This window comes from Bufo gargarizans, chromosome 2, assembly GCF_014858855.1.
Source record: "Bufo gargarizans isolate SCDJY-AF-19 chromosome 2, ASM1485885v1, whole genome shotgun sequence".
Lineage (NCBI taxonomy): Eukaryota > Metazoa > Chordata > Amphibia > Anura > Bufonidae > Bufo > Bufo gargarizans.
This window is the reverse complement of record NC_058081.1, coordinates 54,701,299-54,725,686: the sequence shown is the minus strand read 5'-3', so window position 1 is coordinate 54,725,686 and position 24,388 is coordinate 54,701,299. Positions and strand designations below refer to the sequence as shown.

At 46.0% G+C, this 24,388-nt stretch overlaps 1 protein-coding gene across 1 annotated transcript; it reads left to right on the top strand.

Annotated features, from left to right (window-relative positions):
- The first annotated feature begins 2,357 nt into the window (after positions 1–2,357).
- On the top strand, positions 2,358–24,387 carry HOOK2 (hook microtubule tethering protein 2). The gene is made up of 22 exons (XM_044278946.1): positions 2,358–2,522; positions 5,742–5,827; positions 6,741–6,813; positions 6,970–7,020; positions 13,794–13,926; positions 15,258–15,325; positions 16,615–16,677; positions 16,971–17,051; positions 18,852–19,015; positions 19,256–19,396; positions 19,679–19,880; positions 19,991–20,101; positions 20,368–20,455; positions 20,782–20,848; positions 20,926–21,063; positions 21,153–21,240; positions 21,320–21,354; positions 21,497–21,579; positions 21,756–21,859; positions 21,965–22,069; positions 22,241–22,312; positions 22,402–24,387. The coding sequence occupies exons 1-22, from the start codon at positions 2,475–2,477 to the stop codon at positions 22,561–22,563; spliced, it is 2,163 nt and encodes a 720-aa protein (XP_044134881.1). The 5' UTR covers positions 2,358–2,474; the 3' UTR covers positions 22,564–24,387.
- The last annotated feature ends 1 nt before the right edge of the window (position 24,388 follows it).

The following is a 24,388-nucleotide window of genomic DNA, read 5'->3' as shown; positions in this document are numbered from 1 at the left end:
TATATTATAAAATTACCTCTCCCGCGGCGAGGGCCATGGCTGAGTGTGAGTTTTGCTATGAGACCCTATCATTTTCAGGGCACATCCCTGCTTTTAGGTTAGAGACAGTCCGTTGTATACTTACGGTGGTTGGTCCAGGTACCTAGAACCCGCGATCGAGTAGCCAGGTGTTGGGTCCGCCACTGTTAAAAATAAAAGTAAAAAATAAAAAAACACCCCAAAAAAATACAAATTGGCCTGTACTGCTAGACCCAATCACCCTCAATGGGTAACACCTAAAAATTTACGATAGGGCAAATCTATTATAGGGCAACTGAATTATTACCAGAAAGAAAAATAGGTAAAACGTAAAAAGAAATATTTTTTTGTTGCATTATTTTCAAACTGTAACTTAAAGGGGTTGTCCGGGTTCAGAGCTGAACCCGGAGATACCCATAATTTCACCCAGGCAGCCCCCCTGATGTTGGCATCGGAGCATTTCGTGCTCCGATGCGCTCCCTTGCCCTGAGCTGGATCGCGCAGGGCAATGGCTCTTTTATTTACAATATCACACTGCCGGGCAGAGGCTTCCGCCTGGCAGTGTGTTCGGTGACGTCACCGGCTCTGAGGGGCGGGCTTTAGCACTGCCCTAGCCGTTTTACAGACTAGGACAGCGCTAAAGCCCGCCCATCAGTGCCGATGACATCACCGGGCTCACTGCTGGGCGGAAGCCTCTGCCTGGCAGCCCTAAGGAGAGCACGGCTCGTCACCGGAACTCCACAAAATGCCCTTGCCCTGCGCGATTCAGCGCAGGGTAAAGGAGAGCATCGGAGCATGAACCGCTCCGATGCTCATGTCAGGGGGGCTGCCGGGGGGAAAATGGGGATATGTCCGGGTTCAGCTCTGAACCCGGACCACCCCCTTTAAAATTGTAAAAGAAAGTGTGAATTATGTGTATAAAATGATAAGAAATGTAACCTACATTGTCTGCAAAATAAAAACACACACAAAAAAAAATCATGTCGCCTCAAAAAGTTATAGCTGTTAAACGAATGCGTGCAGAAAGCGGCTAAGGTCGAGTTCACACTTGTGTTAGGCCTCATGCACACGATCGTATGTATTTTGTAGTCCGCAAAAAATACAGATGACATCCGTGTGCATTCCGTATTTTGCGGAACGGAACAGTCGGCCCCTAATAGAACAGTTCTATCCTTGTCCGTAATGCAGACAATAATAGGACATGTTCTATTTTTTTGCAAAACAGACATACGGAAACGGAATGTACAGGGAGTAACTTTAGTTTTTTTTTGTGGACCCGTTGAAATGAATAGTTCTGGATAAGATCCGCAAGAAAAAAACTAAACGAAACGGACACGGAAAGAAAATACATTCGTGTGCATGAGCCCTTATTTCCATCAGTGATTGTGAGACAAAACCAGGTGCAGGTCAGAAGCACAGAACAGGTGCAGATCTTTCCATTATTTCTGTGGAGGCGCCGCTCCTGGTTTTAGCTCACGATCACTGATGGAAATCAATAAAGTGTGAACTTGGCCTAAACGGTGTCTGGTCCAATAGGCCCAAAATATGCCAGACCTGAACAGGTTAATACGTAATAATTGAAGGAGTTGTTCCATGAGTACCGTACTACTTATTCCCTAACCACAGTGTCTGATCGGTAGGAGTCAGACAGCTGGGGCCCCTGGCTGCTCCCATACTGGCATGGAGCGGACAGCACTATGTAGGGGCCACGCCTCTCCTGTGAGTGCTGCATCCCCTTGATAATGTGCACAAGTACTGTGGCAAGTGCTCTCCGTGTGCAGACTGCCCAACGAGCGCCTTCCTATTTACAGAGGTGATAGTCGAGCAATGCTGCAGTATAAAGCATGGAAAAGGACAGAACAGCAGCCGGACCCTCAGATGAGACAAGAAGCAGAATTCATGTAGCCATAGCTGAATCCCAAGTTGGATGAAAACCAAGCTTTCTCAGACTCCTGATTAGTTAAGTGAACACATGGCAGGCATACATGGCTGTGTAATGGGACAGGATAGTCTGGAACAGATATCCACAGTAGCCTACAACCTGTGCGTCCTCCCAGACATATAGATATTGCCTTGACTGTCAGTGCATGCTGGGAGTTGTAGTTTAGCAACAGTTGAAGAGCCTGGTCTAGGTATGTTTGACACATCGCGTGTTTTAATAATAATAATAATAATAATAATAATAATAAAAAAATAAAAATCCTTCAGGCAATGCGATGGACACCCTTATTCTGTCCCGGTGAAGGCCCTATCACCAGGAACTGTTGCTCTTGGATGCCAGAGAATGCTGCATTCCGATTGGACGGTATTTGGAAGTGGGCGTTCCTTTTTGATCGAGTAAGGTATGTTATACCTACGGTGCCCGGCGAGGGACATAAACAGCTGGAATTCGCCTGGCGTGGCCTACCTGCTATAACCGTATGTTCTGAGGGGAAAGAGCCGGCGACACCGCGGAGATGAGCGGCGACAGGAGAGGGGAGCAGAGTGACCCCCTGCTGACATGGGTATGTGTCCCCACGGGGGAGAGGGCTGCGCGGCTGGACACTTCTAACTAAACTTTTCTTGCTGTTACTACCTTACTCCACTTTACTCATTATTACTCACCCTGGGAAGCGTCTTACCGTGGGTGCAGAGCATTATCTGTATTGTCAGCGCCCGGTAGTATTTCCTCCCCATCAAGAAATTATGTAACTCTCCACAGGTAGTAATACTTCCGTGCATCCTAGTACCTGCCCCTACATAATACTACAGCCCCTACTCATTATATGGGGTACTGTCTATACTGCCCTACTCATTATATGGGGTACTGTCTATACTGCCCTACTCATTATATGGGGTACTGTCTATACTGCCCTACTCATTATATGGGGTACTGTCTATACTGCCCTACTCATTATATGGGGTATTCTCTATACTGCCCTACTCATTATATGGGGTATTCTCTATACTGCCCTACTCATTATATGGGGTATTCTCTATGCTGCCCCCGCTTGTTACACGGGGTACTCTCTATGCTGCCCCCGCTTGTTACACGGGGTACTCTCTATGCTGCCCCCGCTTGTTACACGGGGTACTCTCTATGCTGCCCCCGCTTGTTACACGGGGTACTCTCTATGCCAGGGTACCTTTAATACAGTCCTGATCAAAAGTTTAAGACCACTTGAAAAATGGTAAAAAATCCTATTTAGCATGGCTGGATCTTAAAGGGGTTGTCCGGGTTCAGAGCTGAACCTGGACATCCCTCCATTTTCACCCAGGCAGCCCCCCTGACATGAGCATTGGAGCAGTTCATGCTCCGATGCTCTCCTTTGCCCTGCGCTAAATCGCGCAGGGCAAAGGCATTTTTCTGAGTTCCGGTGACGTACCGGGGCTCTCTATGGGGCTGACAGGAACCCCGGTGACATCACCGGAACTGATGGGTGGGATTTGGCTCTGCCCTAGCCAGTAAAACGGCTAGGGCAGAGCTAAAGCCCGCCCCTCAGAGCCGGTGACGTCACCGAACACACTGCTGGGCGGAAGTTACCGCCCGGCAGTGTGTTATTGAAAACACAAGAGCCTGTGCCCTGCGCGATCTAGCGCAGGGCACGGGAGCGCATCGGAGCATGAGATGCTCCGATGCTAGGCTCAGGGGGGCTGCCGGGGTGAAAATAAGGGTATGTCCGGGTTCAGCTCTGAACCCGGACAACCCCTTTAACAAGGTTCCAAGTAGAGCTTCAACATGTAACAAGAAGAAATGAGAGTGAGACAAAAAAAAATTTGAGCATTCAATTAATAGAAAATAACGATTAAACTGAAACAGGCTGTTTTTCAGCTGATCCAAAGTTTAGGACCACATGCCTTTAAAAGGCCAAATCTGTGCAAAGATGTGGATTCATTGTCATCTTCTGTCAGGTAGTCACACGTTGTGATGGCAAAAAAACTCTCCCTTTTTGAACGTGGTCGGGTTGTTGAACTGCATAAGCAGGGTCTCTCACAGCGCGCCATCGCTGCTGAGGTGGGACGCAGTAAGACAGTCATTTGGAATTTCTTAAATGATCCTGAGGGTTATGGAACAAAAAAGTCAAGTGGAAGACCCCCAAAAAATGTCCTCAGCACTGAGCCGGAGGATCCAATTGGCTGTCCGTCAAGACACTGGACGATCCGCGACCCAAATGAAGGCCCTTACTGGTGCTGACTGCAGCCCCATAACCATCAGACGGCATCTGAGACTGAAGGGCTTCAAAAACAAAAAACGTCTTCAAAGACCTCGTCTCCTTGAATGCCACAGAACTGCTCGTTTGGACTTTGCAAGAGAGCACCAAGCATGGGACATTCAAAGGTGGAAGAAAGTTCTATTCTCTGAGAATTTTTTTTACCTTGATGGTCCTGATGGTTTCCAACGTTACTGGCATGACAAGCAGATCCCACCTGAAATGTTTTCTACGCGCCACAGTGGAGGGGGCGCCATAATGGTCTGGGGTGCTTTTTCCTTCAGTGGAACAATGGAGCTTCAGGAAGTGCAGGGGCGTCAAACGGCCGCTGGCTATGTCCAGATGTTGCAGAGAGCATTCCTCGTGACTGAGGGCCCTCGTCTGTGTGGTAACGACTGGGGTTCTCAACAGGACAACGCTACATACAGTACACAATGCCCACAGGACAAGGGACTTCTTCCAGGAGAATAACATCACTCTTTTGGCCCATCCTGCGTGTTCCCCTGATCTAAATCCAATTGAGAACCTTTGGGGATGGATGGCAAGGGAAGTTTAAAAAAATGGACAACAGTTCCAGACAGTAGATGGCATTCGTGCGGCCGTCTTCACCACTTGGAGAAATGTTCCCACTCGCCTCATGGAAACACTTGCATCAAGCATGCCGAAACAATAACGGCGGAGCTACTCATTACTGAGCTCATGTTTGGAAGTTGGATTTCTGTTTTAGGGGGTTTTAGTTATTTTTTTTTGTTTTTTTTTTTTGTTTGTTTTTTGGAGGTGTGGTCCTAAACTTTTGATCAGCTTAAAATCACCCTGTTTCAGTTTATTTGTTTTCATTAAATTGAATGCTCAAAAAAATGTTTAGTCTCACTCCCATCTCTTCTTGTTGCATGTTGAAGCTCTACTTGGAACCTTGTTAAGATCCAGCCATGCTAAATAGGATTGTTTGCCATTTTTTTCAAGTGGTCTTAAACTTTTGAGCAGGACTGTACTTCCCTACTCATTATACAAGGGTGCTCTTAATACTCCCCCTATACTATACTAAAGCCCCTGTTAATTTACACTATAACTATACTATACTGTACAACCCCCCCCATTTATACTATCACAGTACTATACTAGAGACCCTACTCACTTATACTATGGCAGCGCTATACCAGAGACCCTCCTCATTTATACTATGGCAGTGCTATACCAGAGACCCTACTCACTTATACTATGGCAGTGCTATACCAGAGACCCTACTCACTTATACTATGACAGTGCTATACTAGAGACCCTACTCACTTATACTATGACAGTGCTATACTAGAGACCCTACTCACTTATACTATGGCAGCGCTATACTAGAGACCCTCCTCATTTATACTATGGCAGCGCTATAGCAGAGACCCTACTCACTTATACTATGACAGTGCTATACCAGAGACCCTACTCGCTTATACTATGGCAGCGCTATACTAGAGACCCTCCTCATTTATACTATGGCAGCGCTATAGCAGGAATATAACACGTTGTGTCTGTCTTCCGTAGATGAGAACATTTCCAGTCTCCGGTCCGTGTGCGTCCTACAAGGACTTAACGGGAGGACTTGCTATCGCCCAGGTGTTGAATCTCATGTGAGTAGAAAATGAGGGTTTGAATCCTGAGACTGATGTGATACATAGATGACTTGTCCATAGTGGCATAGTAGTGCTTGTAATGTCACGCCTGTCTCCTCAATCGCCCCGCATCCTGGTACATGTCACCCTGTCCTGGATGTGTGAGGGATTCATGGGCATCAGAGGTCTGTCCCACTGGGCCACTGTCCTGGGCGCATCTTTGGATGTCCCCCAAGTTCCGCCTAGCCAGGAGTGACGCGCAGTGTCAGGCAGCTGCACAATCAGCAGTACTATATAATGCCATCAATCTCGTGGTGCACTTGATTAGTACCTTCTGACACCCCAAAAGTAGTGCATTGAGACCCCGTTCTGCTGATCTTAGGGTATTGGTTGTCTAATTGGGATCCTGTACTTCCCCCTCCTTGAAGGGTGCACAAGATAGGTGCCCAATATTAGACTGCTGGGGCCCCACCGACCACCAATATGGGGGCCCACAGTCACTCTGTTTCCCTATCTCCATAGAGTTGCCTGGAGCTCATGTTTGGCCACCTTGCCAAACAACTGGTGAGGGGCAGACCAAGGATTATGGGGATCGAAGTGGTGTCCCCAAAAGTCTGACATTTACTAGCTTTCCTGTTAGTGAAAACTCCTTAATCTTATGTGTTCTTAGAGATTAGAAAGACAGACTTACTTTACTTCTTCCCCAGAAAACAGTGCCACTGATGTCTGTGGCTGTATCTGGTATTGCATCTGAGAAATGAGGTGCAATACCTGAGACTGTCCGTGGACAAGAGTGGCGCTGTTTCTGGAATAAATAAAAAAAAGAAAAATAAGTTGATCTTTACCTATCTCGGACGAGCAACATTGTGATTGAATATAAAATGAAATAAACCCGTACCCTCAGTGCTAATGGTGTGTCTCGTGTCTGCAGAGATTCCTCCTGGTTTAATGAAGCCTGGCTGATGAGGATAAAGCCTGACCCTACCGACAACTGGAGGCTGAAAGTAAGTGGTAGCGCCATAGAGGGAGTTGTCATAACCTGTTCCCTGCCCATAGTCACTTACAGTACAGAGTCATCACTGTACAAATAATGTACCGTCACACCTTATATACAGAGAACCGTCTGCTACTAACATGCACTAATTCCTCCCTTCCATCAGGTCAGTAATCTGAAGAGAATCCTGCAGAGCATTCTGGAGTATTATCAGGAAGTGAGTATCTTCTGTCTACATAAAGTAATGTCCAGTGACAGGTGGCAGTATTATAGTAGTTATATTCTTGTACATAGGAGGCAGTATTATAGTAGTTATATTCTTGTACATAGGAGCAGTATTATAGTAGTTATAGTCTTGTACATAGGAGCAGTATTATAGCAGTTATATTCCTGTACATAGGAGCAGTATTATAGTAGTTATATTCTTGTACATAGGAGCAGTATTATAGTAGTTATATTCTTGTACATATGAGCAGTATTATAGTAGTTATATTCTTGTACATAGGAGCAGTATTATAGTAGCTATATTCCTGTATATAGGAGCAGTATTATAGTAGTTATATTCTTGTACATAGGAGAAGTATTATAGTAGTTATATTCTTGTACATAGGAGGCAGTATTATATTAGTTATATACTTGTACATAGGAGCAGTATTATAGTAGCTATATTCTTGTACATAGGAGGCAGTATTATAGTAGTTATATTCTTGTACATAGGAGACAGTATTGTAGTTATATTCTTGTACATAGGAGCAGTATTATAGTAGTTATATTCTTGTACATAGGAGGCAGTATTATAGTAGTTATATTCTTGTACATAGGAGCGGTATTATAGTAGTTATATTCTTGTACATAGGAGCAGTAATATAGTAGTTATATTCTTGTACATAGGAGGCAGTATTATAGTAGTTATATTCTTGTACATAGGAGGCAGTATTATAGTAGCTATATTCTTGTACATAGGAGGCAGTATTATAGTAGTTATATTCTTGTACATAGGAGCAGTATTATAGTAGCTATATTCTTGTACATAGGAGGCAGTGTTATAGTAGTTATATTCTTTTCTTATTCAAGGTTTTATTAAATTTTCCAAGGTAAATAGGACAAAAGCAATAAAGCGTTTCTGACCATCCAGCATGTGGCAAGAAGTCGAGAACAGTAAATATCAGTTTAGCAAAACATAGAACCACAGGGGGGCTACCCCTGTACCAAGAACATATTCAGTAAAGAAAAGACACTGGGAAAAGGAGCATACAATAAAGACAGCAGGGGGGACACACGAGAGTAGTTATATTCTTAACCAAATTTCTTTTTATTAAAAGAATAAAGTACACCTTGCAATCACATACCATCATAATCTCGGTGAAAAGGCAATATGACAATTATTCCATGGAAGTGACAATCATTGCATATCAGTACCATATATAGTGTCTAAAATGGAACCATTAATGGGACAAACAATAAAAGTTGGAAACGACGAGGGGGGGGGGGGATTTAACCTTCTATAGTATTTCCAAGGAGACCAGATTTTAAGAAAGCGAGGACGTGTGAAAGATTCCCAATGGGCCAGCTCCTCAAATCTATAGATCTGACCGACTTTGTCACGCCACATCGGAACAGTAGGAGGTTCAGCATCCTTCCAAAGCAGCGGGATGAGAAGTCTCGCCGCCGTGATGAGCATAGTGGGAAGATCAGATCTACAGGGGGACAACGAGTCATTGGGGCACCAAAGTAGGATCAATTTGGGATCCAGTTTGACTTGAGTTGCACAGATCACATTGATCAAAGCTTCTACGTTAGACCAGAAAGCTTTGATCCTCTCGCAGTGCCACCAAATGTGTGATAGGGAACCTATATCCTTTCCACACCTCCAGCACGTACTTGGGATGTCTGCATTAAGCCTATGCAGAAATTCCGGGGACTTGTACCATCTTGTAAGTACCTTATATGAATTCTCTTGTATTCTAATACAGCGACTAAAGCCGTGGGAGAGGATAAAAGCCCTTTCCGGTTCCGAGAGGCGGATGGAAAGTTCCCTTTCCCAACAATTGAGGAAGTGTAGCTCAGGAGGGGAGGATGAGAGCAACTCTTTATATATGGTAGACAGTGGTTTAGGGATCTTACGGGTGTCCGATAGCCGTTTTTCGAACCAAGAAGGGGGGGCTAGCGGTAGTTGGGGGAGGTAGTTTAATCAATTTAATATCCTTCTGCAGGGCAAATACCTGAAGAAAAGAGGCACTTTTAACTTTGGGGTCATTTAAGACTAGAGTCCAATCTAGGTTCCCATCTGGGGTCTGGATCACACTCGGGGGAGTCTCAGCCAGAAGGGGTCAGATGCCCGAAGGCGTCTTAGCATCTGGGTGAACGTGGAACTGCAAGGAGGAGAGTGGGGTGCCCGGGATTGGGAATGTAAGCACTTTGGCCTTGTATTGCCTGGCCCATTTTACCAGCAGGCTCTTCCATAGGGGTGAGAAGAAGGAGCTACCTGGTGAACAAGGGGATAGACCCCAAAGGATTCGTCTTATTTTAGTGGTAAGCAGAGAGCGCTCTAGACGCATATACGGAGCATCATAGATGTTATTGAGAAGAGACAGACCCCGGAATAATTGAAAAGCCGCATAATAAGTACGCACGTCTGGGAGACCAAATCCGCCAAACCTCTTCTCTCTGGTCAGTACAGAGTAAGCAATTCTGGAAGGTTTGTTTCCCCACTAAAACAGAGGGAAAACTCGGCGAATGTCAACAAAAAATGAATTCGGTAACCATATAGGCAAAACTTGTAGTAAATACAAGAATTTAGGGGCTATAAAGGTCTTGAGGTAGCTCCTCCTTCCACACCAGGAGATAAACGGGAGTTTGATGGAATGTGTTTCCCAACCGATGAGAGTAAGGGGGCATAGTTAAGAGCAAACAAGTCCTTTGCATGAGCAGGGACATGCATACCTAAAAATACTATGTCTTTCGTAGCCCATTGAAAGGGGGTGGTTCTCTGAAGGGCCACTTTCACCAAGTCCGGGCAGATAACATTGAGAGCCATGGACTTGCTATAGTTGATTTTGAAGTTTGAGACAAAGCCAAACTCCTCAAAAAGGGACAAGAGCCTAGGGAAGGATGTTTCAGGGTTTGACGTCATTATTAGTAGATCATCGGCAAATGCGGCTGTCAAGTGGGTCCGAGAATTGATGGTAAGGCTCCTAACAGCAGGATCCTGCCATAGTAGTTATATTCTTGTACATAGGAGCAGTATTATAGTAGTTATATTCTTGTACATAGGAGCAGTATTATAGTAGTTATATTCTTGTACATAGGAGCAGTATTATAGTAGTTTATATTCTTGTACATAGGAGCAGTATTATAGTAGTTATAGTCTTGTACATAGGAGGCAGTATTATAGTATTTATAGTCTTGTACATAGGAGGCAGTATTATAGTATTTATAGTCTTGTACATAGGAGGCAGTATTATAGTAGTTATATTCTTGTACATAGGAGCAGTATTATAGTAGTTATATTCTTGTACATAGGAGGCAGTATTATAGTATTTATAGTCTTGTACATAGGAGGCAGTATTATAGTAGTTATATTCTTGTACATAGGAGGCAGTATTATAGTAGTTATATTCTTGTACATAGGAGCGGTATTATAGTAGTTATATTCTTGTACATAGGAGCGGTATTATAGTAGTTATATTCTTGTACATAGGAGGCAGTATTATAGTAGTTATATTCTTGTACATAGGAGGCAGTATTATAGTAGTTATATTCTTGTACATAGGAGGCAGTATTATAGTAGTTATATTCCTGTACATAGGAGGCAGTATTATAGTAGTTATATTCTTGTACATAGGAGCAGTATTATAGTAGTTATATTCTCGAACATAGGAGGCAGTATTATAGTAGTTATATTCTTGTACATAAGAGCAGTATTATAGTAGTTATATTCCTGTACATAGGAGGCAGTATTATAGTAGTTATATTCTTGTACATAGGAGCAGTATTATAGTAGTTATATTCTCGAACATAGGAGGCAGTATTATAGTAGTTATATTCTTGTACATAAGAGCAGTATTAGGCCCCTTTCACACGCGCAAGTATTCCGCGCAGATGCGATGCGTGAGTTGAACGCATTGCACCCGCACTGAATCCCGACCCATTCATCTCTATGGGGCTGTTCACATGAGCGGTGATTTTCACGCATCACTTTTGCGTTGCGTGAAAATCGCAGCATGCTCTATTTTGTGCGTTTTTCACGTAACGCAGGCCCCATAGAAATTAATGGGGTTGCGTGAAAATCGCAAGCATCTGTAAGCAAGTGCGGATGCGGTGCGATTTTCACGCATAGATTCTAGGAGATGATCGGGATGGAGACCCGATCATTATTATTTTCCCTTATAACATGGTTATAAGAAAAAATAATAGCATTCTGAATACAGAATGCATAGTACAATAGCGCTGGAGGGGTTAAAAAATAAATAAAAATGTAACTCCCCTTAATCCTTTTGCTCGCGCAGCCCGGCATCTCTCCTGTTTTTTCTTTGCTGATTGCAGTCAAAGGACCTGTGTTGACGTCACTCCGGTCATCACATGGTCCGTCACATGATCCATCACCATGGTAAAAGATCATGTGACGGACCATGTGATGACCGGAGTGACGTCACCACAGGTCCTTTGACTGCAATCGGCAAAGAAAGAGACCGGCGAAATGCCGGGCTGTGCGAGCAAGTGGATTAAGGTGAGTTAAATGTTTTTATTTATTTTAACCCCTCCAGCGCTATTTTACTATGCATTATGTATTCAGAATGCTATTTTCCCTTATAACCATGTTATAAGGGAAAATAATCCAATCTACCAAAACCTGCGCGATTTTTCTCACGCGCATGCAAAACGCATTACAATGTTTTGCACTTGCACGGAAAAATCGCGCATGTTCCCGCAACGCAACCCGCACCTTTTCCCGCAACGCCTGCTTGAAACCAGCCTTAGAGTAGTTATATTCTTGTACATAGGGGGCAGTATTAGACGCATGTGTTCTCTAAAGGGACAGGAGTGTAGACCTGCAGTGGAATGGATTGGGCATGTTGAAATGAGATGCTCCTGACCCTTCTTTCCCCCTGCCATCTGCTGTATGAAGCCTCCATACACTGCAGACATCCGCAGGTTCAGCAGACGTACATATGACGTATATGAGCAGCTTTTGCGGCTCCTGCTTGATCTTTGGCCTGGAATATACAGTGTGCAGGTTGTGGTGTTTTCATCTTTTCCAGATTACGTCCTCCTTTCCCCTCCAGGGCTATCCTGTAATCATCACCTTGTCCTGCAGAAAACCCCGTCAGTGAGCTGTGCCCTTATTCCACTGCAGCGTGAACAATGGAGCCTTTGTCCGCTTGGGCTTCCCCTATCTGGAATTTCAGCGCTCTTATCTCTGTCCTTCACCCGCACTTCCTCTTCACCTGCTGCAGGCCTCATCCCAAGAAAATGTCCCCTGCGACCAGCGTTAATCATTGTGCAGCCACCAACCAAAAATATCTGTAGTGCTGGGGCATATACTGTATATGTTATACCAGAATAGTCCTTTCACTGACAGCAAGCAGAGCTCTGGACAAAGGCAAGAGCTTGTAAATTTCATGACCGTTCCCCATTTGGCTGACTGACATTCATTCTTAATTTACACTATAGTAGTTCCTTCAATGACTTGACTATCTGGTCGACAGTTGGGTAGTCCATGAATGTTCAGGAGGATGGAGGTTGGGTCTGAGGTTCCTTCTGGGTGACGTGTCATCTTCTGATTCATAAAAGCTCAAAGATCGTCATAAGGCCGGGTCCATGTTACAACATATCCTATAATCACTCAGAACTGATCATTGTGTAAGGCCGCCATCTGGTGGTCACTGGGTGCAAGTGGACACTATTTTTGTTCTTCCTAAAATCCACTGTAAATCTGTCCTCGAATTGTTATTGTGGCTGCCTTTACACTTCCCATGGGGATTTTCATCTGCTCATCTTTTCCTGAGCTACATCCTGTATTATACTCCAGAGCTGCACTCACTATTCGCTGGTGCAGTCACTGTGTACATACATTACTTATCCTGTACTGATCCTGAGTTACATCCTGTATTATACTCCAGAGCTGCACTCACTATTCTGCTGGTGCAGTCACTGTGTACATACATTACATTACTTATCCTGTACTGATCCTGAGTTACATCCTGTATTATACTCCAGAGCTGCACTCACTATTCTGCTGGTGCAGTCACTGTGTACATACATTACATTACTTATCCTGTACTGATCCTGAGTTACATCCTGTATTATACTCCAGAGCTGCACTCACTATTCTGCTGGTGCAGTCACTGTGTACATACATTACTTATCCTGTACTGATCCTGAGTTACATCCTGTATTATGCTCCAGAGCTGCACTCACTATTCTGCTGGTGCAGTCACTCTATACCAGTGATGGCGAACCTATGGCACGGGTGCCAGAGGCGGCACTCGGAGCACCCACCCTGGAAAAAGTCTATGGTGTACTAATATGCCTTAGACTTTTCCTGCCATTCATCAGCACAGGGCGCACTATGAACGGCACAGGCAGTGCACTGAATGTAGGCAGGCTATTGTAGATAAATGATAAAGTACATGGAAGATACACTATACTGGACTGTAGTATTCAAGGTAAATTGCTGTGTTGGCACTTTGCGATAAATAAGTGGGTTTATGTTGCAGTTTGGGCACTCGGTCTGTAAAAGGTTCGCCATCACTGCTCTATACATACATTACTTATTCAGTATTGATCCTGAGTTACATCCTGTATTATACTCCAGAGCTGCACTCACTATTCTGCTGGTGGAGTCACTGTGTACATACATTACATTACTTATCCTGTTACATCCTGTATTATACTCCAGAGCTGCACTCACTGTTCTGCCCAGAGTCTACTGCGGTGATTTTGCAGACTCTGAATATGCAGAATTGTAATGTGTTTATTCCTGCCCAGGTTCTTTCACACCCGGTTTCGGAGGACCACATCCCAGATGTTGCGATGATCGGGGAGTTCTCCAACACTGCAGAGCTGAGGAAGATGGTGCAGCTGGTGCTGGGATGTGCTATCAGTTGTGACAAGAAGGAAGGTGCGACACAAGATTTGCCTCCAGTCCCTCCACTTCTAGTATCCCGCTACCAGATAGATTAGGGTTATTTCCACTACTACTCGGGCACTCCCCTATGCTTTACAGTGCAGCATTACTTGTCTATATTGGCTGCAACTAAACTGCAAGCTATGGGACAGAGAAAATGATTATAAGTGAACTGCTCCAAACAAACGTGGTGTTAAAGGGAACCTGTCACCAGGATTTTGTGCATAGAGCTGACGCCATGGGCTGCTAGCACATCCGCAATACCCAGTCCCCATAGCTCTGTGTGCTTTTATTGTGTAAAAAAACAATTTGATACATATGCAAATTAACATGAGTCATATCTTAGGCTCCTTTCACACTAGCGTTCGCTGGTCCGCTCGTGAGCTCCGTTTGAAGGAGCTCACGAGCGGACCCGAACGCAGCCGTCCAGCCCTGATGCAGTCTGAATGGAGCGGATCCGCTCAGACTGCATCAGTCTGGCGGCGTTCAGCCTCCGCACGGACAGGCGGACAGCTGAACGCTGCTTGCAGCGTTCGGGTGTCCGCCTGGCCGTGCGGATCCGTCCAGACTTACAATGTAAGTCAATGGGGACGCATCCGTTTGAAGATGCCACAATATGGCTCAATCTTCAGGCGGATCCGTCCCCCATTGACTTTACATTGAAAGTCTGGACGGATCCGTCCGAGGCTATTTTCACACTTAGCTTTTATATGAAAATATAATGCAGACGGATCCGTACTGAACGGAGCCTCCGTCTGCATTATTATGATCGGATCCGTTCAGAACGGATCCGATCGAACGCTAGTGTGAAAGTAGCCTTACTTGTGTAACCAGAGAAGAGTCATATTTTCAAGCTCTGACTCATCTCAGGTTAATTTGCATATGTATCAAATCGGTTTTTATACACAATAAAAGCACACAGAGCTATGGGGACTGGATATTGCGGATGTGCTAGCGGCCATCTAGCAGCCCATGTCCTCAGCTCTGTACCCAAAATCCCGGTGACAGGTTCCCTTTAACAAGGGGGAGCGACCGAGAGCAGTTGGCAATAGGGAGGCCATTTTTTTTTTTATTTTTTTTTTTCTTGCACACTGAAAATGTGAAAATTGATTTAAAGGGACTCTCCACAACTGATGATGTATTTTACCTGGTACACAGGGCGGTGCATAACTCGGGGATTCTCTTTGTGGGGTTACTTGTGTCCCTTTGTCATGCTCTGCCCAGCGATGTGTATAACCCAACAGATCAGTTCTGTCTCCAGTGCTCCTTTTAAGTTACAGTGGAAGCCTCCATTATGACTCTGATCCTTCTTCTCCAAACTTCAGAGCATATCCAGCAAATCATGACCCTGGGAGAGTCGGTGCAGCAGGCTGTCATGGAGTCCATACAGGAGGTAGGTGCTATGTAAAGTAGAACCCCACCCAACCCTTGTATCCTGCGTCCTGTCACGGCTGATTGTTTGCAGCACAGGCTCGATGGTTATATACAGTGGGGGAGAGGGCAAAGCTAGCCAGTGGGTAAAAATGCTTCCCTCCCTGTGCTCTTCAGCACATTGTGTACATGTCACCAAATGGCGCCTGCGCCTGGCTATTCTGCTGGCGGAGTCACTGCGTACATACCATACTGCCATTACCGGTAATCGGCTTACGGAACTCTGGGGGTCCTGCTGGATTGGGGGTGGGGGAGGGGAGAGACCCCAAACATGCCTGCATGGATGTACCGAATGGCACATGCGCAATGAATACCAGCCACCATTTCCAATAATTAGTCTACAGAGCTGCGGGCATCCTGCTGGATTTGGGGTGGGGGTAAAAAGAGACCCCTAACATGCTTGCTGCATCCATGTATGCTCTGCGGAGTTTCTCATTAATGAGCACCTGTCACCTCCTCTGCCATGTCTCAGTAAAATACTTGCATTCCTGGTAAAATTGCGGTTATGGAGCACCTTTTGTTTGGGTTCCTCTGTTATCCCTCCTGGAAATGTGTGAATAAATGATCCCCTAGGTCTACCATTCCTTGTGCCACCATGCAATTGGCACTGGCAGTTGTCGGTGTTTTTGTCATTTCTAGATGTAACAGAGGATCTGCACAATGCAGAATTAGGGCCCATTCACACTACCACGTGGCTGCCGTGCCCGTGTTGCGGATCGCAAATTGCGGTGTGGAGGCACAGACCCGAAAGCCCACGTAAGGGCGTCCAAATGTTTCTGTGGGCTTCCGTTCCGTGCCTCCGCACTGCAAAAAATAGGGCATGTCCTCTCTTTTGCCATATGTTGCAGATCGCTGACCCATTCAAGCCAGTGGGTCCGCACCGCAGTGCAGGAGTTCACTCGGCCGGTGCCCGTGATTTGTGGACCGCTATTTGCGGTCTGCAGGATGGGCATGGCGGCTGTACGGTCGTGTGAATGAAGAAGAGATTCTCCAGCATTGTTTTCTCATAGGGAATACAAGTATCTAACATGGTTCTGGTCATGACAGCGATAGACCCGTCGCCGGATGGACCCCATTGACTTATAGTCTGGTCCATCACCCTCGGCGTGGTGCCCGTCATTTTGGCTTGAAAAATGGCGCTATTAGTTTACATTAAAATAAATAAAAATTACCAATTCTGTAGCGCAGGGACTTTGATTTGGAGGATGTTTGTTCTGTACTTGCTGATTGTGTGTTTTCCCTCTCCCACAGCTCCTGAGCAAGGAACCCACCGACACAGTGAGTGCCGACAGCTATGTCAACTACGACAGTCAGGTAAGTGTCCCCCCTAGACCTTTCTTGCCTCCTGGGATAGTGAGAGATGGGGTTTGGTGTTCTGCATCCTGCAGCTCTCCAGCTGTTGTGAAACTACGATTCCAAGGATGCTAGGAGTTGTAGTTGCACAACAGCCGGTGGACCGCAGGTTACATAACACTGGTGTAAATGCTACATGTCTCACCATGCTTTGTGAAGACACTGAACCAGCAGGGGATGCTGAATTGTCACTGCAGCTTTGGATGGGATTGGAGTAGAACTGTAGCCTAGTATTTTTGTTTTTTGTCTTCCAGTCTCGTAAATATTACTTCCTCAGTGAGGACACGGACGAGAAGATGGGCATCCTGCATCGGTGCCACGAGCTGGAGCAGCAGGTACGGGGGGGGTAACGTGGGGCATGCGCAGTTTCCATGGTGATGGCGTGTCTACTACTCGGTTGCACATGTGTGTGGTGGTGTGCACAGCATCTACTAAATTACAGACCCCCCCGACCCTAAATAACCTGGGGGGCTCTTATTTACTCATTTGTAGATGCAGATTAATTAATTGATCTGGTAGTGCAAATGAGGTGCCGTCGCCTAGCAGAAACCCACCGGGACCCATTCATATGGGTTGTCACAGCCCCGCCCCTATGACAAACCTCACTTAAAATCTAAGATCGTGGCACTGGGTGGACATGCCATTTAAGTATAGTTTTTGACAGCTCAAGAATTGTTAGAATTTCCCCTTTTCACATTGAGGTTGGCACATACCCGGCGGCGGTTTCTGCCCGGCAGACTCTGGTGGTGGGAGGGGGCTGGGCTTCTAAACATGGCGACCTCATTGAATGATTTCACCTTCTAAAAAGGTTTTGAGCTGAGTTTGATTTGGCATCCGGAGATGTTGGGTGAGTTCAATGCCTGCCTTGTACCCGCTACTTCTAATGCTAACCTTTTTGCATGCCAGCAATGCCTGCCAGCTGCCTAACCCAGGGCATTGCCCTGCAACACAGTGCCAGGGGTCGGTCATGACGACACCCCTCATCTACATGTTTGCATCCTGTACCCCTTCGTCTATGTGTTACTTGTATATGTTGTTTTGCAGCCATTTGTGGGTACAGACCCCTAATTCTGGGATGGGGGGGGGGGGATGGATTCTTTGGCGCTCCACACCAAAATGTGCCCACCATGTACCCACAGCAATTAGCATGGTACCCAAAGCTGGCACCCTTACCCCCTGCCCTGCTCCTATAGGAACTTGTATGTTTGCAAACTAAAGCCTCGTGCACACAGCCGTATATATAGATTGCGGTCTGCACAATATGGAAACCATCTGTGTTGCATCCACATTTTTTTGCGGACCTGTTGACTTTAATTAGGCCCACAGTCCGCATTTTGCGTCCAATGATAGTATTTTTTATTTTTTTTTGCGAAACGGACATACAGATTCGGAAGGCACATGGATCATCCGTGTGCTTTCCGTATCGGTATGTCCATTCTTCAAAAGGATAGAACAGGGATCAACAAACTTCGGTACCCCAGCTGCTGTGATACTACAACTCCCAGCATGCAAACATGCTCGGCTGTTCTAACTCCCAATGAAGTGAATGAAGCATTCTGGGAGTTGTAGTTTCTGAACAGCCGGAGTGCCGGAAGTTGCTGATCCCTGGGATAGAATATGTCTGCAAAATGCGTATCGTGGATCCATTGAAGTCTGAGTCCAAAACAAAAAAATGAGGATGGCACACAGACCGCTTCCGTATTTTGTGGATCCGCGGTTTGCAGACTGCTAAACAGACAGTCGTTTGCATGGGCCTAACTGTGAGGGTCTTATCTAGGAGTGAACAGGACCCCTAGGACAGGGAGAAGCCATGAGTGAGAGGGTTTGCAGAATATTGCATGGGATATCCATACCTTGTCCCCGCACACTGTGCATGGACCGAAAACCGCACAGCATCATGGGTTGTTACCTGACCTCATGTGTTGATCTGGGGACATGCTAGGAATTGTAGTACTGTACCAGCCTGGATGATGAATATGTATGGGGTAACCACAGGAGAAAAGCCCTTGTTATGACCCCTTTCCCCTTAACCCTTTCTTCCGCTCTTGTCTCTTAACCCTTCTCACACTGTGTGCACTTGGCTCCTCTCCCTCCCATGTCGTGCCCCCCCCCCCCTCCACCTTTTCCTCCTAAAGGTCTCCTTGCTGATGGAAGAGAAGCGTAACCTTCTCTCTGAGAACCGATCCCTTCGAGAGCAGCACGATTCACCAGACGGAGACATCGGGACACCCCAGATGTTCACCAAGAAGATGCTGCTGTTGCAAAGTCAGATCGAGCAACTTCAGGAAGAAAACTACAGGTAAGGGCAGAGCAAGGATAGGCAATGTTACTAACGATCTTCCTGGTTCATGAATAGAATGACAGGTCTACAGTGAAGACTGGGATTGCAGCTCCACTCCATTAAAGTGAATGGATCTGAGCTGCAATTCAACCCACAATCTGTAGGACTGTTTTAGGAAGAAAACAACAGTTTTTGTAATCTTGGACAATCCGTTTAAATATCCTGGCATATGGCTGATATTGCCCCAACACGTTGCAGGCTGGAGAGTGCACGTGATGACTACAGGCAACGGTGTGACGAGCTGGATCGGGAGTTGCAGGAACTCCATCAGCGGAACCAAGACCTAACCGGACTTGCACACGAGGCCCAGTCACTACGGGATGAGATGGACGTACTTCGGTAAGGGGGCAGGCTTCTCTAACAAGAACTAGACCTTTTTTTTTTTTTTTTTTTTTTTCAAAGGTACCAGATTTTTCATCAAAATTCTGTGGAGGGTCCCATTGATCATAGGGGTGGGGGTGGGCATTCTAGATTTTCTGTCAGGCTCCATTGAAATGGCTGATAACAGGGAACAGTACACTGCATAATAGACACGTCCCATTGTAATGGCTGCTGCAGATACGTTTTACTAGGGCTCCTCCTAACTGATATGACTGTGGCCCCTTGTTTCTACCTCATCAGGCACTCTTCAGACCGCGTAGGGAAGTTGGAGTCCCTAGTTGAGTCTTACAAGAAGAAGTTGGAGGATCTGGGAGATCTGCGGCGCCAGGTGAAGCTTCTCGAGGAGAGAAACACGGTCTACATGGAACGCACCTGTCAGCTCGAGGAGGAGCTTCACAAGGCGCACGCCTCCCGAGGGCAGGTGGAGAGCCTCGGCCGACAGGTAAGTGATGTCTACACCTGACTAGAACATTGAGCTGTAGGATTAGCTATGACATGCAGACCTGGCTTAGATTTGGCGCTGTATGATTTGTTGCTGGTTCATCTTGTCAGGTCCAGGAGCTGAATAAGAGGCACTCTGCAGAGTCCTTGCGGGCAGAGAAGTGGCAATTCGAGTTCCAGACCTTGAAGGAAAAATTTGAGGCTTTACAGAAGGAGCGAGAGGTGAGGCATGTACCTGCATTGGTAGGGTCGTCTTTCTGGGTAGTCTCTCGTTAGCTGTAGCTTTCCAGAAAGCACTTTGATCTGATGGGTGTTCTTGATGCTTCTGGAGATCAGGGGCGCCTGCTGCTGGTTGCCTGTGTGTGATCCCTCTCTGGTCATAGCAGACTTCAGACATGATTTCTCGTCTGCATGGCTGCTTCTTCGGAGGACGGGCATCCTGAGGTCTATGGTGGGATGATGTCCAAGTTCCTGCGTTTTTCTTTCAGCGGCTGCTGGCAGAAAGAGACTCTCTACGGGAGACCAATGAAGAGCTGCGCTGCTCCCACCTCCAGCAGACGTGCCTGGTACAAGCAGGTGAGAAGACACAACCTCACATGATGGCCACAACTAAAGCTCATGGTTGAGGGGTCCGGCAGTATTCCTGCCCTCATGATCACTACAGGCTATGAACACTCTGGGCTAAAGGGGTTGCTGCTCCCTTTGTACCATTGTAAGAGCCTGGGCGATCTGGCATGTTCTTAGGGTGGATGGGTTATACTGGGCCAGATGTCTTTGGTCAACTTCCTAAATAATGGATTCCGCCTCTGTTGACCCATGTTTCTTAATGTGATGTATAGAATAGGGAATTGTGTTCATTGGACGAGTCCTCCTGAGATTTTTGGTATTTCATCCCTTCGTAGATGCCTTCTCTGGACTGTCTTCTCCGGTGGACAACTTGGCAGCAGAGATCCTTCCTGCGGAGCTGAAGTAAGAGTTGTGCAGATGCTATGTAGAGAGTAGAGGTTGTATATGGCTGCCTGTACTGACCCCTGTATACCCTGTAGGGAGACGGTTATCCGCCTGCAGCAGGAGAATAAGATGCTTTGTGTGCAGGAAGCCTCCTACCAGCAACGTCTGTCCGAGCTGCAGAATTTGCTAGAAGAGTCCAACCGCGGCCGCAATAGACTTGAGAGCGAAAACCGGTGAGGAAGGGGGCATTGTGCTTCTAACCTCCCCAGGTATAGACCCCCCTCCATACCTTCCATAGATGATGACTGTCTTTTTGTTTCAGGCTGAATCAGCAGCAGATCCAGGAGCTGAAGTATCGGAACGAGGATCTTCATAGACAACTGATGGAGCAGGGCAGCCGGGCAGAAGATGTAAGTGCCCCTTATATGTTTGACCACTGCACTGTACTGTCCACCCACAGGACTCTAACCTGCCCCTTCTCTGTCCTAGTCCTCACAGCTGAAGAGGAAGCTGGAAGAACACCTGTAAGTATGTAACCTGCATATTAGGGACATGTGTCCAGCAGAGCTTACAGTCTAATGCACATCGCCAAAGTTGGATAGAAGTAGGATTTGTGATGGGGTTGTTTCCTGCAGAGCTGACAATCTAATTTACATTTGTTTTCAGGGAGATGCTTCATGATGCTCACTCAGAATTGCAGAAAAAGAGAGAATACATTGAAACCCTGCAGCCTAAGGCCGACTTGAACAGTAAGGATTCCTATAAAATTCTGTATATCTGCAGGCACCACTAGGGGGCGCTCACTCTGTTCAGAATTATACAGTTCCCTATGAGTTTTATGGGAACTGTGTGAACCCCTTTTGCATTCAGAGTTTTGCCCTGGGGCTCCAACCCTGATTATTACTCTCCGTCCCTCCCTCCGCAGTGTCCCGCAAAGTGGATGAGTTGCAGCAGATCTTACGACAGAAGGAGGAGGACATGAAAGCCATGGAGGAGAGGTACAAGCGATACGTGGAGAAAGCCCGGACGGTGAGCAGCGAGTTCTTCCAAACACTAATCTCCCCGTCTCGTGGGCACACGTTTGGAATGCGTTTTGGACTTTTAAAAAAATCTTTTTGTGAACCTTCTCCTCAGGTTATTAAAACTCTGGATCCCAAGCAGCAGAATTACATTCCTCCAGAGATCCAGGCCTTAAAGAACCAGCTGCAGGAGAAGGAGACCAGAATCCGGCACTTGGAGGTGAGGCCGAGGAGCAGACATCTTAGTTATAATACATAAGCGTGCATGTGAAGGAGGTTGTCGGAGAAAGGCGTCTGACAACCTGATCCTCTTTCAGCTCTGTGTGCAGGAGGGGTGTCAGATTTCCCTCCACAGAGGTATGCAATAATATTCCCACTTCCTTTCTTCCAGACTGACTTCGAGAAGACCAAGTCTCAGAAAGACCAGGAAGAAAAGCTGATCATAAGTGCCTGGTATAACATGGTGGGTGACTGCTCCGGGGTGCCTGGTAATGGGGGGGAGACTGGCTTGGGTATTGCACTTACTATATTTATTATGCCCTTTCTCCGCAGGGCATGGCGCTGCAGCAAAAGGTCACCGATGATAGGACGCAGGTGCCCAGTGGAGCCCAGTCTTTCCTGGCCCAGCAGAGACTGGCCACCAATGCCAGACGTGGACAGCTCTCCCGCTCCTTGCTCCCCAGATACAGCGACAAGCGGCAGAGCATGTCATGAACCCACCAGGGTGGTTCTATATAAGCTACATACTTCTGCCAGCCCCATAAGGGAGGGCTTGTTTACATAGTGCCAGGGACCAGCAACCTCCAGCAGTTCTGAAACTACAACTCCCAACATCCTCATTTTACGTCCATGCGAGTTGCAATAACAGCCAAGTAAGTGTGGATGCTGGGATCTGTAGTTTGACAGCAGCTGGAGCGCTGAAGGTTTCTGATCCGTGGACTAACCTGTCAATGTCTGGACAATCGCACTCCTCTAGGGGGCGCTGATCATTTTTAGAAAACTAATTCTGCCTTCTTTTTTAACCTTTGCTGCCTCCTTTTATCCTTATGCATTTCTTTTTACCTAGGGCATCCTCAAAACTGGCATGGAACTTGCTGTAGATTAATGAACATGAGCAGAGTACTTGTAGTGTGCCCCCTGGAGGCGGTCATGGGAACTGCTAGATATGGCTCATTATAGGATAGGTGCCCTATGTACATGCCCCATCCTAACATAAAGAGACATATACAGGCTGCATGTGGCGGCCCCTGAGATCTCCTGCTCATTCAGCTATCAGCATATGGTTTTATTACCACGGATGGTTTTATTACAGTCATTGTGTCTTTCAGTCGCTCACGTACACTAGTTCAGTACACGTTACAGGTCGTCGTCGTCGTAGGAAAAACCCAAAATTCACCATAGTTATATTCTATAGGTAGTCTTCTATGAAGGCATATAGCCAGTACTGCAGCACCACCTTGTGGTTGTTTGTGGTTACTGCAATGAGAAATAACTAGGATTTTTTTTTTTTTATCCACCTATAATTTAAGGTTTGCCGTCCTGTCTTTTGCACAACTGGTGCAATTTAATTCTATAGTTAAGCACAAGCCAAAGACCTCTCCTTAGGATGCACATTCACCTCTTTTTATAGGTTCTGGGTGGACATAGTTTACTGCGTTTTATATTTAGGGGAGACCCCAATAGTTTATACATGCTCCAGTAAGTTATATGCCATTTTGGAGGTGTAGTATTTATATGTAAGTCAGTAACACTAATTGGGTTCTGGATAGAAGACGTCACTATTTTATATGTATATGGCAGTCAAATTTTAGGGCTGTTTAATGGAACTTAGACAGTACCCCCCCCCCCCCCCCCCCCCTCCCCTCTTCACCCGTGCACTGACTTGTTGCCTTATTAACTCTTGCTAGCAACACAGAGCCCTGAGCTAGCCAAAGTGGTACGTCCTATGTACAGTATATATATTGATAGTATTATACTGGCCCTTTAAATCCTGCTGCTGCCATTTTCCCATCCCTTTCATTTTTGGACAGGTGACGTTGGGGTGTTTTTCGGGTCTATACACGGATGTTGTTTTCTGCTTGTATTTATATGTGTTTTAAGCTGTGAATTGCTACTAACTTGTACCGTTTTTATTGTTCTGGTTGGTATGTCACTCCTGACCCTTTCACTTCAAATAAAAAATAGCGCGTTATGCCCTAAGGTAGATATTTTTATAATATTCTAGGAGAAGAGCTGCTTTTTAGAATTCGTCTTGATACAGAGGTACTCCCACTAGTGAGGGTAAGGAGCTCCATATTGTTAGAGGTGCAGTACCTGCCGTGCCCTCTAGATGGAGCTGTGATGGTATAACTTACAAGAGCTAAATATGCCGTCCGCTATAGAATAGGTACAAATATAACCTCTAGTCATTGAGGGGAGTTTGTCTTGTGGGCCCCCCCACTTGTCTTTTCTATCTGCTCTTAGCTTACCATTCGTAGTATTGTTTATGATGTCTTTTATACACTACAAATAAAACTTTTATCTTTCTTTTTACCAAAAT

Bases quoted from the DNA above. Each gene is read 5' to 3' on its own strand.
- HOOK2 (XM_044278946.1), top strand. From the start codon at position 2,475: ATGAGCGGCGACAGGAGAGGGGAGCAGAGTGACCCCCTGCTGACATGG. The intron at 16,678-16,970 runs GTAAGTGTCCCC...TTTGTCTTCCAG, and splicing joins ATGTCAACTACGACAGTCAG to TCTCGTAAATATTACTTCCT. The intron at 21,580-21,755 runs GTAAGGATTCCT...CTCCCTCCGCAG, and splicing joins GCCTAAGGCCGACTTGAACA to TGTCCCGCAAAGTGGATGAG.